At 50.5% G+C, this 12367-nt stretch overlaps 1 protein-coding gene across 1 annotated transcript; it reads left to right on the top strand.

The window, feature by feature from the left end:
- Nucleotides 1-3252: 3252 nt before the first annotated feature.
- On the top strand, nucleotides 3253-4194 carry LOC309452855 (olfactory receptor 14A16-like; the record flags this gene model as incomplete). Its single annotated transcript, XM_082077516.1, has 1 exon — nucleotides 3253-4194. The coding sequence occupies one exon, from the start codon at nucleotides 3253-3255 to the stop codon at nucleotides 4192-4194; it is 942 nt and encodes a 313-aa protein (XP_081933642.1).
- Between the last annotated feature and the right edge of the window lie 8173 nt (nucleotides 4195-12367).

Genomic DNA, 12367 nt, shown 5'->3' with positions numbered 1-12367 from the left:
CTGCTCTGAAAGGGTTAACAACATGTGCTGTTCTTTCTGGAAGGGCATTAGGACAGCAAAAAAAAGAAGACCTTGGGTCAGAGCAAAAGAGAAATGATGGAAAATTTGTGGTCAGGACTGTTTGGGGGCACTTGTAAAGCAGCCCTGCACCTCATGTGAATAACTTCTGTGGTCTGGGAGAACCTGAGAGTTCTCCCTAATTTGAAAACAAGAAGGGGAAGGAAGGACAGCGTCATTCAGGCTTCATGGGACCTCGGGAGGTGTCTTGACCAACCTCCTGCTCACAGCAGGGTCAGACCAGATTACTCAGGGCTTGATCCAAACACATCTTGGTCACTTGGCTTTTTACCCATCTACTTACACACTGACACAGACCATAGTATCCTACCTTGGACACAAGAATACTACAGGAGATGACACTGAATGCCTTGCTGACATTGACGTATCAGACCATCGTTGTTACCCCACGTCCACAACCCTGTCCTTTCCTCACAGAAAGCAAAGAGGATGGACAGGCACAACCTGCCCTGGGTAAACCCCATCACCTTCTCTTCCACACACCCAGAAATGGGGTCCCAGTGGACATGCTCTGGGGCACAGCCCTTAGTTTCCCTTCTCACCCATTGGCCATTTTGAAAAGTGCACACACTGTGTGAGAGCTGCCAGTGGTCAGGGAGTCCCCCCAGTCTCCATGAGTTTTCCAAGATGGTGGAGAGTGGCCTCACTGTGACATCGTCCTGCTGTCCCAGCTCCTGGGATGCTGCCTCTGCTGTCCCATAGACTGGAGAGGATTGTGTTAGTTCCAGTAACCCCTGACTTGATCCCCATGCACTGCTGCTTGTTCTGCAGATTCCGTCTCAAGTCATAGAGGCCTGGGACACATTGCTGATGAAGATGGAGGACAAAAGGACACAGGGATTCTCACCTCTTTCTCTTATTAAATTCATCAGTAGCTACAAAGTGTCTTTGTTTCTCCTTTAACTGTTCCTGCAGTAGTAACAGCTCATTATGGGGCCTTTGAATTGCCTTACAGGTCTAGACTGAGTTTTGATCTGGACTGTTGCTGTGCTTCGAGGCTGCTGTCCTTGCAGACCAGATGAACTCACTCCTGCCACCCTGCCTGGCAGTTTATTCCATCTGTGTCACAGCTCTGTCTGCAGCACTGACAGCTCCAGCTCCCCCAGTCAGGTCCCTGGCTGAGGACATTGCCTCACATCTGGGCTGAACCACCCCAGCTGTGGCACCAGCCCAGGTCTGACCTGCACAAGAAACCTGGTACCAAGTGTCCAAGAGCCCATGTGTGCAAAGGCTTTGAATCAGAACACAGACATGACATGGAGGAATTAGATCCTTTGCTGTAATCTTCCTGGTGTCCTGTCTAATGATGGGAGAAGAAAGGTTGGTTCTCATACTAATTAATTGTTTAATACAAAGAACACAATGATGTGTCTCTTCAGAGGAGAGAGAATCAACATCACTGATTAATTGAGGTTGTTTCAAAGGATGTTCCAGTGGAGCCCCAGGGACACCTGGAGAAGCCCAGAGGGGACAGAGAAAGGGACATCACGGGCTGCTCCTGTGCTGCTGAGCTGGGCTGGGCTCCTGGGACACAGGGAGCTCATGGAAGCGGCAGCGCTGCAGAGAGACAGCTCTGCCCAGGAGCAGCTCCTCTGCAAAGCGCAGCAGGGCTGAGGGCTTTGCCTGCAGCACTGAGGGCACGGGAGCCAGGCAGAGAGAGGGGAAAGGCAATGTAGGGGGTTGGTTGCTGAGGGCTCATTGAGAGACAAATCTTCACAGTTCTAACACGGTAAGTCTCTGGCTGTAGGACAATGCAGCTGCATTTCCCGGAGGGATCTCCTAAAGATGATACATCCCACAATTCACAGGGTCTGTCAGGGCTCTCTCACAGTATTTCTCATGTAGAGGACAAGAACATGGTCCAGACCAGCACTTCCCTGCTGCACTGTCAGAGGGACAGGGCATGATGGCAGCTTCTGCTGAGGGTGATTGCAGGAGGAGCACCCAGGGGTGCCCAGGGCTGTCCTGCAGAGCAGGGTCCCTGCACCCCAGGGCTGTGCCGGGGCAGGGACTCTGCCGCCTGCCAGGGTCAGCGCTCAGCCTGCCCGGGAGATCCCATGGCAGCAGCTGTGGGTGGAAGGAGCAACCCCCGGCAGGGCAGGCAGGGAGCTTGTGGGGTTGAAGGGGGCTGTGTGGGTCAGGGCTGCTCAGTGCTCCAGATCCCCCCACAGACATGGCAGAGGGTCCTTCTGAACAACAACATCAATACAGCAGCAGCTGCAAGGGAAGGAGACTGTGCTTTCAGTTTTCCACTCTTGCTTGTGTGGGTGTGCAGTGGGAGATGGGGATTTATTTCTCTCTTTGGAGAAGACACTGAGACCCCAGTTCTCATTAGGATGTGTCTGAGCTGCTCCTGAGCCCCTGCACACACAGAGCTGCCCCTGGGCAGTGCCAGGAGGTGTGAGAAGGACAGAGCTGAGCACACAGTGGGTGGGACAGGGTCTGTAACACTGACAGGGAGCAGACCCAGGGACAGACACAGAGCTGCAGGCAGCACAGACATGGGCAGGGAGAAGGAGCTCCTACCAGATATGCCAGGGACAGGATTCAGGAACCCCCCTGCAATCCCCTGCAGTGCAGACACATTTCCCAGTGCAACCCCTGGTCTCCTCTCCTTCCCAGCAGACCCTCTGCCCCAAAGCCATGGGGTCCAGGTCACGAGTCTCCACCTCAGCAGCTGGACCTCCAGGTGAAGGGTTCCTCCAACGTGGTACACAAAAAAGGTGCTAAAAGTACTTGCTCTACAGTGTCATTATGTGAGTGGCAGCAGCACAGCCGGGTCAGGAGAAAGTCCCAGAGCATGCCCGTCTGCCTTTCTGTCCTTGCTTTATTTCTCAGGAACACTGCAGCATTCTTCTCTGTTTCTCCACCTGTCCCAGGTGCTCTTGCTCTCTGGGGTTGGGGCGGCATTGTGAGTCACTTCTTGTTCTGACATCAACTCAGGGGGTTTTGCCCCAGAGCTGTGTTCATGGAAACCAGATGCCCAAGCTGCATTTTAAACTGTGACGAACAGTTTTTTCTCACTTGGTAGAAAGAGAGAATGAGCTGAAACATCCCTCCATCAGGGAGGGGGTTTTCCATGACAAACAGCATGTTTATTTTCCTCAGAGAATTCTCCCCTAGCATGTCACTGCCTTTTCTTCCTTCCAAGGTCTTCATGCCCACAGGCAGCAAATGTCCAACAGCAGCTCCATCACCCAGTTCCTCCTCCTGCCATTCACAGACACACGGGAGCTGCAGCTCTTACACTTCTGGCTCTTCCTGGGCATATACCTGGCTGCCCTTCTGAGCAACGGCCTCATCATCACCACCATAGCCTGGGACCAGCACCTCCACACCCCCATGTACTTCTTCCTGCTCAACCTTGCCCTCCTCGACCTGGGCTGCATCTCCACCATTGTCCCCAAGTCCGTGGCCAATTCCCTCTGGGATTCCAGGGCCATCTCATACTCAGGATGTGCGACAGAGCTCTTTTTGTTTCTCTTCTTGATAGTAGCAGAATATTTTCTTCTCACAGTCATGTCGTACGACCGCTACGTTTCCATCTGCAAACCCCTGCACTACGGGACCCTCCTGGGCAGCAGAGCTTGTGTCCACATGGCAGCAGCTGCCTGGGCCACTGGGTTTCTCTATTCTCTGCTGCACACGGCCAATACATTTTCACTGCCCCTGTGCAAGGGCAATGCCCTGGGCCAGTTCTTCTGTGAAATCCCCCAGATCCTCAAGCTCTCCTGCTCACAATCCTACCTCAGGGAACTTGGGCTTATTGTGGTCAGTGTCTGTTTAGTTTTCATGTGTTTTGTGTTCATTGTGGTGTCCTATGTGCAGATCTTCAGGGCTGTGCTGAGGATCCCCTCTGAGCAGGGACAGCACAAAACCTTTTCCACCTGCCTCCCCCACCTGGCCGTGGTCTCCCTGTTTGTCAGCACTGCCGTGTTTGCCCACCTGAAGCCCCCCTCCATCTCCTCCCCATCCCTGGACCTGGTGGTGTCTGTTCTGTACTCAGTGGTGCCTCCAGCAGTGAACCCCCTCATCTACAGCATGAGGAACAAGGAACTCAAGGAGTCTATAAGGAAAGTGATGACTGTTCACTTTTCAAAAGTAGTAATGAAGTGACCTCCTGCTTCTGCATGTCACTTGTAATATAATGCATTATGAGTTCAACCTGAGTTTTGTAAGTTTTTTATTTTTTCTTTGCTTTTAGTTATTCTTTGTTGTATTAATGCTATCCAGAAGCAAAATTATTTTTCATCTTATATCTATGTCCGTATTAACCTGTCTGGTGTGACCCGTTGTCTTTTTCTAAATAAAGAGCTGTACTCTCTGTGTGTTTAAATGAAATAAAGGACCCTGCAGTGCCTTGTTTGCCCAGAATCCTCTCTCTGAGACCTCTGGGGCTGCAGGAACCATATTTGTGTGCTGAGGGGGAGTGAGCAGAAGCCACCCTGAGCTGGGTCTTACTCCCATCCTGACCAAAGTGAATCTGCGGATTCACTCCATGGCCCTGGGCACCACAGCCCACTTGCTCTGCAGAGCAGCACCGCAAGGGCGGAGCTGTATGGAGCATGGGAAGGGGGGCAGGAACAGCTGGCCAGGTCAGCATAGCTCAGCTCTCTTGGGAAAGGGCTCTGTGGGGAGACAGGATGTTCCAGGAGTAGAGTGGGGCACTGTGTGTGTGCAGGAAAGACATGGAAAGAGAAACCTTTTGCTGCAGGTGGCAGCTTGGGGCAGGTGGCCCTGGCACTGTGGCAGCAGGACCTTCCTGAGGATTTCTAGGCCAAATGCCTCATGCTGTCCTGGGGAGACAGTCTGGACCTGTGTCTGCAAGCTGCCTGTGCTGGAGACCCTCTCAGCTTGCTGGCTGGATGAACTTTCTCACTGTCCTTCATTCTCACTGGTCCCCTCTGCTGTGGGACCAGTTCCAGTCCCAGTGTGGCTGCTCTGCCGGGCTCGGCTGGGGAGAGGGCAGGGGGGTGGCACAATTCAGGAGGGGGTGGGAGGGCTAAACTGGCAAATGCCCCAGAGAAGAAAATACCAGTGAATGGCTGAAGTGTGTGAGTGTGCAGGGCTGGCACACAGCAGTGTCCTCTCCCAGCCAGGCCTCCTGGGAGAGCCCTGGAGCACCAGCAGAGCAGGGGCTGGTGTGTGCCCATGTTCATGGGACAACCTGGGGAAGTTGTCCCAGCACAGTCACCACAGACCATCCCTTCATAACCACCTTTTCCTGCACTGGCCCTTCACCCCAGCTGAGAGAGGTTGTTCATCCCTCAACACAAGGACACTGAATGAGTAAGTCAGAAACCAATGTTTCCACTGTATGGATGAGATATGAGCATGCATTTCATGTATATAAGATGAACCCGACTCAGGACAAACACCATCAGCTATTCCTGTAGGTTCCATGAAGGCCTGAATGCAGCACTAGGATGTGCTGCCTTGAACTGAGGTCCCCATGTCCATTCCTCATGACGTGGGACATGAGGATGGCCATACTTAGGGATCTGGAGCGGCTGGATCGTTGGGCTGAGGCCAGTTGTCTGAGGTTTAACAAGGCCAAGTGCTGGGTCCTGCACTTGGGTCACAACAACTCTATGAACGCTACAGGCTCAGGGAAGAGTGTCTGGAAAGCTGTCTGGTGGAAAGGGATCTGTGGGTGTTGACTGACAGTGGCTGAACAGGAGCCAGCGTATTCCCAGGTGGCCAAAAAGACCAACAGCATCCTGGCTTGTATCAGGAATAGTGTGGCCAGCAGGACAAGAGAAGTGATTGTGCCACTGCATTTGTTACTGGTGAGGCCGCACCTTGAATCCTGTGTTCAGTTTGGGGCCCCTCACTCATCATAAGAAGACCATTGAAATACTAGAGAGAGTGCAGAGGAGGCGACAAAGCTGCTGAGTGTCTGGAGCACAAGCGTGATGAGGAGTGGTTGAGGGAGCTGGGGCTGTTCAGCCTGGAGAACAGGAGGCTGAGGGAGCCTTATTGCTCTGAAAGGAGGTTGAACATGGAGGGTGTTGGTCTCTTCTCCCAAGTAGCAAGTGATAGGACAGGAGGATATGGCCCCAAATTGCACCAGGGGAGGTTTACATTGGATATTAGGAAAAAAGTATTTCCCGGAAAGCGTTGTCAGGCATTGGAACAGGCTGCCCAGGACAGTGGGGGAGTCACCACCCCTGGAGGGGTGTAAAGGTGTTTAGAGGAGGTTCTTAATGACATGGTTTCGTGCGAGAGCTGGGCTATGGTTGGATTCAATGATCCCAAGGCTCTCTTCCTATCAGAGTATTCTATGATTCTATGATTCTACATCAGATGAGAGTCCACAAAGCCAACTCAGTTATGGACACCTGGCACAACCCTGACATTTCTGTGTGTGACTCTGGGAACAAACCCCACTGACCCAGTGAGATTCACCTCAGATGCCCTGTGATTCTGGATTGTGTTTTCAAAATGACAGTGCAATCGAGCAGGTCCTGGCACCCGTCAAACCCATCTTCAAGAAAGGCAGGAAGGAGAATGGGGAGAATCACAGGCTGCTCAGCTTGTCTCTGTCCCTGGGAAGATAATTGGACAAGTCCTCCTGCAGCCATCTGCAGGCACTTGAAGGACAAGAAAGAGACTTGTGAACCAAAATGGGCAGGGGAAAGACAGGCATGTTGTGTGTATGAAATTGTGCCAGGCCTTGGACATGGTCTCCAGTGGTGTCCTTATAGCCCGATTGATGCTGGTTGGGCTGAAGAAGTGGATGCTTGGTGGGAAGTTCACTGAAACATCAAGCCCAAATATCATCTGTGATGCAGTGTCCTCTGTGCAGTTAGTGTGTCATCACCCAGTGACCAGCATTTGGGCCAAAACTGCTGAAGGTCTTTCTTCTCCCTTCTGTGCTGTGATGGAGATGATGCAAAGCTGAGCAAAGACCTTGAAGAACCTCACCTGGTCACCCTGCTTTGGGAAGGAGAGTGAAACAAGATGTTCAGGGCTCTCTTCAAACCTGACTGACTCTATGATTCAATGAATCTTTCCCCTGGACACGTTTTTGACTATAGAATATCTGCAGAAAAGAAAAAGAAAAAAAAAAAAGAAGAGGCAGAAGAGGAGATAGAAATGATGTCAACATAAAAACAACAGTAACTGCAAAGAAATTTTCTCCACTCAAACATTTAGAAGGAAATACATTTGTTTAATTTGATACAACAAGCACACTAATATCTGGTCAGGCCCTGGGCTATGGGGAGGGGGGTGGATGGGTTCGCTATTATGAGGTCAGCTGAGTCTCAGACACTCATAATCCAGTCAGAATCATGTGGCTGTGAAAGGGACAGTGGGGTCAGTTCTGTGGCTGGAGGTGACAGCCCAGCAGCAGGGACATGGCTGGGAAAGAACCTCTGCCCAAGGGCCCACAGGTCTTACCCAGGAAGAGAGACGGGTTGTCATGTCCATCCCACCTGAGAACATGACGGGACATCGGCAGGGACATGGTCGTGTCTGTCAGAGAAGCTGAAAGGCCAGCAGCACTCATGGGATTTAGAAGATCATGGCGAGGTGACTTCTCTATGGTCAGGTAAAAGACCACAAGAAGACTAATGGGTTGGGTTCCCTGCGTGAAGGGCAGTTTATGAGATGGTCGAACTTTTCTTGATAGTGGGAAGAAGCAGGAAAGAGAAAAAAGACGTCTACTTGGAAGGTGAGGAATGGATATGAGGAGGAAGAAATGTCACTGGAAAGGCAGTGCTGTGGTGCAAGAGGTAACCCAGAGGGAGCTGGATCAGCCCATGGTTTGTGTTCCAAAGAGCAGCCAGTGAGAGTGCAGACACAGCAGTGAAGGTGCAGAAATGCAGGGGTGAGAGCAGGTGGGGAAACGAGATGAGTGTCTGCAGCCTGCAGGGAAAGAGGGGCAGGGGTAGCACCGTGTAGAACAGCCTGTGGTGGAGATGGCAAAGGGCGCTGTAAGGCTGGAAGGGACCCACAGAACCAGGTCTCTGTCCCCTTGGCCATGGCAGTTGTCTCTGCCACTGAGGCCCAGGAGAAGACATGTTGTCCTCATGGCACTGGGGCCTCGGTGCCTCCTTGCAGCCCCATGGGGAAGCTGGAAGTTGTTGTCCCAGTGTTGTCCTTCCCTCGGCCTTGCACACCCACATCCCACGGTCCCAGGAAGAGCCCTGAGCTGTGTGTGAGGGACAGGATCCCCCTTCCCATTGCCTGGAGGTCATGGCTTCTCCTTTCTGCTTCATAAAGCAAACCAAGGGGTTTCTGAGCATCAGAGCTGAAGAAAAGACTCAAAGGAGACCTCATGGTGGCTACAGCTTCCTCAAAAGGGGAGAAGGAGGGTAAGGTACTGATCTCTTCTCTGTGGTGACCAATGATAGAACCTGAGGGAATGGAAGAAAGGTGTGCCAGGAGAGGGTCAGTGGAACATGAGGAAAAGGTTCTTCCCCCAGAGGTGCTGGACACTGAACAGGCTCCCCAGGGAGGTGTCACGGCCCCAACCTGACAGTGTTCAAGAAGAGATTGGGAACCAGCCAACACCTCAGTGTGAGTCGCTCTGGGCAAAATGTGAGGAGTCCTGGGCAGGGAAGGTTCATAGGGCCTGGGGCGCTGTGCAAGACACAGCATGATCTTGGCTTAATGTTTGTAGGGCCATCGCACATCAGTTAATGTCAATGAATATTAAAGTAAGAAGAACTGAAGACAAAGATCCAAAGCAAAGGAAGGTGTCAACTTTCTTTCTTTCTTTCTTTCTTTCTTTCTTTCTTTCTTTCTTTCTTTCTTTCTTTCTATTCATGTATGTATTTATGTATTTATGTATTTATTTATGTATTTATATATTTATTTACTTATTTATTTACTTATTTACTTACTTATTTACATACTTATTTACTTATTTACTTATTGATTTACTTATTTAATTACTTGTTTATTTACTTATTTATTTACATAATTATTTATTTATTTGCTTATTTACTTATATACTTATATATTTACTTGTTTGTTTGTTTGTTTGTTTATTTATTTATTTATAAGACTTTGTAGGGGAGTTTCTTTTCTTTGGAAAGGAAAGAATTCTCCAGGACTGGGCATGGATTCAGGACACAAATGTCTTCAGCTCCAGGGACACAAACACCTGGTGCCAGTGTAGATGCCCCAGGAACCCCTGCCCAGGCTCCACCTGCACTGCAAGGTGCTCTGGTCTCCCCAGGTCCTGTGTGATAGATGCCAATCCCAGGCCAGCACCTCAGGTACACTGGGCCTCTAAAATGGCACTGGCTGTTTATGGTGAGACAGCTGATGACTGATGTACTAAGGGTAGGAGAAGAAATATTGGTCTTCCCCTGTACTTCTACTACCAACACTCTATTATTTCATCTCCCTCGTCATTCAGGAGTTCCCATCTCTCCTGAATAAATGCCCCTGTCAAAGGACAACTTTCCAGCACTGTCTGGACGTTTGCCCTTCCCAGTGCTCTCAGATTTCTCCTCCACTTGCTCTTTGGTCATTCAGTGGCCTCTCAACAGTCTGGTTTCTGCTTTGAGCTTCAGGGAGTTACAAACTTGCCCCGTTCTTCAGAGCTCTAATTAACATGGCAGTCAACACGTTCATTGTGTTTATTTCTATCCTTTCCTATCTCTCTGTCTAAACCAGTTCTTGTGTGGATGTCCCTTGTGGATGCTGGACCTCATCAGATCCAGCTTACACACACAGCTGAGGAAAGTGTTTTACTGTTTATTAAACTGTGCAGTGTTTGCACAGGAGAGCAGGTGGAGCTGGTGCACAGGAGCTGCAGCATCTCCTGCAGAGCTCAGTGGAGAAGTCTGACATAGGAAAACTGATGCAATCTCTGGTGGCCAATGAGGGAACCGGCAGACTGGGGTGGGGGGTGAGGGGCGATGTTGTCCATACAGTGTCCAGCCTCAAGGGACTGTTCTCCTGCCTGTCCAGATGTCTTCAGGAGACCCTCGGGATCAATGTCCAGTGTCGAATGCTGCTGTCACTGGAAAATGATAGAAAATGCCCTTGAAAGAAAAAACCCTCCTTTATGAAATCTTCTTTGAAATCTTAATCAGCAAGTGTCCCATTGAAACCTCTCCAGTTAGTTCTACAAGGCTTGAAGATTTGAAGAAAATTAGGGAAAGAAACATCGCTCATTAGGGCTTTCTGTGTTTTAATGAGCCCCGTGGTGTATTTGGTGCTGAGTCCATGAACCTCAGATACCAAGGACAGACTGAAGAATCTGCTCAAGAAGTTCGAGTCAGAAGCAAACTCCAAAGTACCTCGAAGCATTAATGGGCCCCACTGAGGGCTGTTACTGAAAGGCCTCCCCAGGGACTCGTTAGAGAAGATAATTGGAGGCAGTGATTGCATCAGGCAAAGGCAAAGTGCAGCAGCTCTGATGCTGAGAAAAACCCTGGTTTGTTTGATGAAGGACAATGGCCAAGTCTTGAGCCCCTGCCCCTAGGAAGGGAGATCCTGTCCCTCACGTGTGGCTCAGGGCTCTTCCTGGGGCTGTGGGGAGTGCGATGCCCAGTGCAGGACAATGGTGTGACACTCCCTGGGGGTGCAAGGAGGCAATGGGGTGCCACGGCCATGGTAATGATGTGTCTCCTCTTAGTCCTTGGTGACAGCGACGTCAGCCATAGCCAAGGGGACAAAGACCTTGGCTCTTTCAGGGACATCCAGCATCATTCTTGGCCACTTCCACCACAGTCCATCCTGCACTGTCCCAGGCCTGTGGCTGTTTCCCCACAGGCTGCAGACACCCCATGCGCTTCCCCACCTTGTTCTCACCCCAGTGTGTCCCCACCTGTGCTGCTGTCTCTCCATCCTCACCAGCTGTTCCTTGAAACATAGAGTCATGACTGATCCAGAGTCCCTCTGAATGACCACAGCACTGCACTCAGAATGACATTTCTTTATCCTGAGCTCCACTCTGGACATCCAGAGCTCCAGTTTCTGATGGTTTTCCTTTCTCATGCTGTTCCCTCTACCAAAAAAGCAGTTTCCCAGGAAGTGACCAAGATGTTTTTGGATAAAGCCCTGAGTAATTTGGTCTGACCCTTCTTTTAGAAGGAGGTTGGTCAAGACACCTCCTGAGGTCCCATCCATCCCGAATGACACTGTCCTTTCATCTCCTTCATGTTTTCAATTTAGGGGAAGATCTCAAGTTCTCTCTGACCACAGGAATAATTCACACAGGGTGCAGGGCTGCTTTACAAGTGCCCCCAAACAGCCTTTAACACATCTTGTGCATCCCCTTTCATTTGCCCCCACCCAGGTTCTTCTCTTTTGCTGTCCTCATGCCCACCTTGTTCATCCTTGAGCAGGTTGCTCAACAGGTGTCAGCATCCATGTACAGAGTGGGCACATCAGCCAGGCAGCAAAGCCATCGTTACAGAAATGGAGACGAGGCTCTTGACCAACTCCTTGCACCCAGCAATCAGCACGCCTTGTTTCCTGAGATTCCTGGGAACACCTGAACTTTAAGTGCAGAGCATGTGAGTCCTCGTTGGGTATCCTGGCTTGTCTTCTGACCCATGTGGTGCTTCAGGCTCTGAAGAGAATCAAAACCAACTTTTTGACTGGGGTAATTTCATTTTACATGTGTCACACGGGGCAGATGAAGGCAGCTCAGAACTCCAGGCTCTGCTGCACAATTGGGACTGAAGAGACTGGAAATGCAGGTGACGGTGTGTGCAAGTGGACACCATGTAAAAAGTCTGGCTTCCTTTACGCCTTTGCACCAACCTGGCATCTCTTGGTTTTCTTTGGCTAAAAAGAAACAACTCCCCTTTGAGAAGCTAGAATGACTGATGGGAATGAAATTAAAAAGCTTTAGTTCACCATCATCATAGGGAATAAGGAGTTCCCTGCAACTGTTATTGGTGATAGTACCACTACTCAAAAACATCCTTGGGAGCATCTCTGTTGTCCCTCAGCTCCAAAGCTCAGCCTGGGACACAAGGAGCTGGGGAAAGCGATGAGTATAAATGCAAAGGAAAAGTTGCAATAGTGTTGACTTTTTCCATTGTTGGCAACGGTCCTTCCCTGGGACGTGGAGAAGGGTTTCACAGTTGGCCATGGCTCTGAGATCAGCCCAGCATGATGCTGGAAGTGGGGACATCTGAGGGACTGTCTCTGGAGAAATTTTCTAACTGAGGGACCTTTTCCACAGTCACTATAGACAGGAAACTGTGTTCTGGGGCATCAAGGCCAGTGGGCACTCAGAGAAAGGAGGTAAAGATCTGAATGTCCCTGTTGGATAAAGGAGAGGATGAGAGTGCAGCTGGGAGGCATGAAGGAC

This window comes from Streptopelia decaocto, assembly GCF_964273445.1.
Source record: "Streptopelia decaocto genome assembly, contig: HAP1_SCAFFOLD_120, whole genome shotgun sequence".
Lineage (NCBI taxonomy): Eukaryota > Metazoa > Chordata > Aves > Columbiformes > Columbidae > Streptopelia > Streptopelia decaocto.
This window is presented reverse-complemented; position numbering and strand designations above follow the sequence as displayed.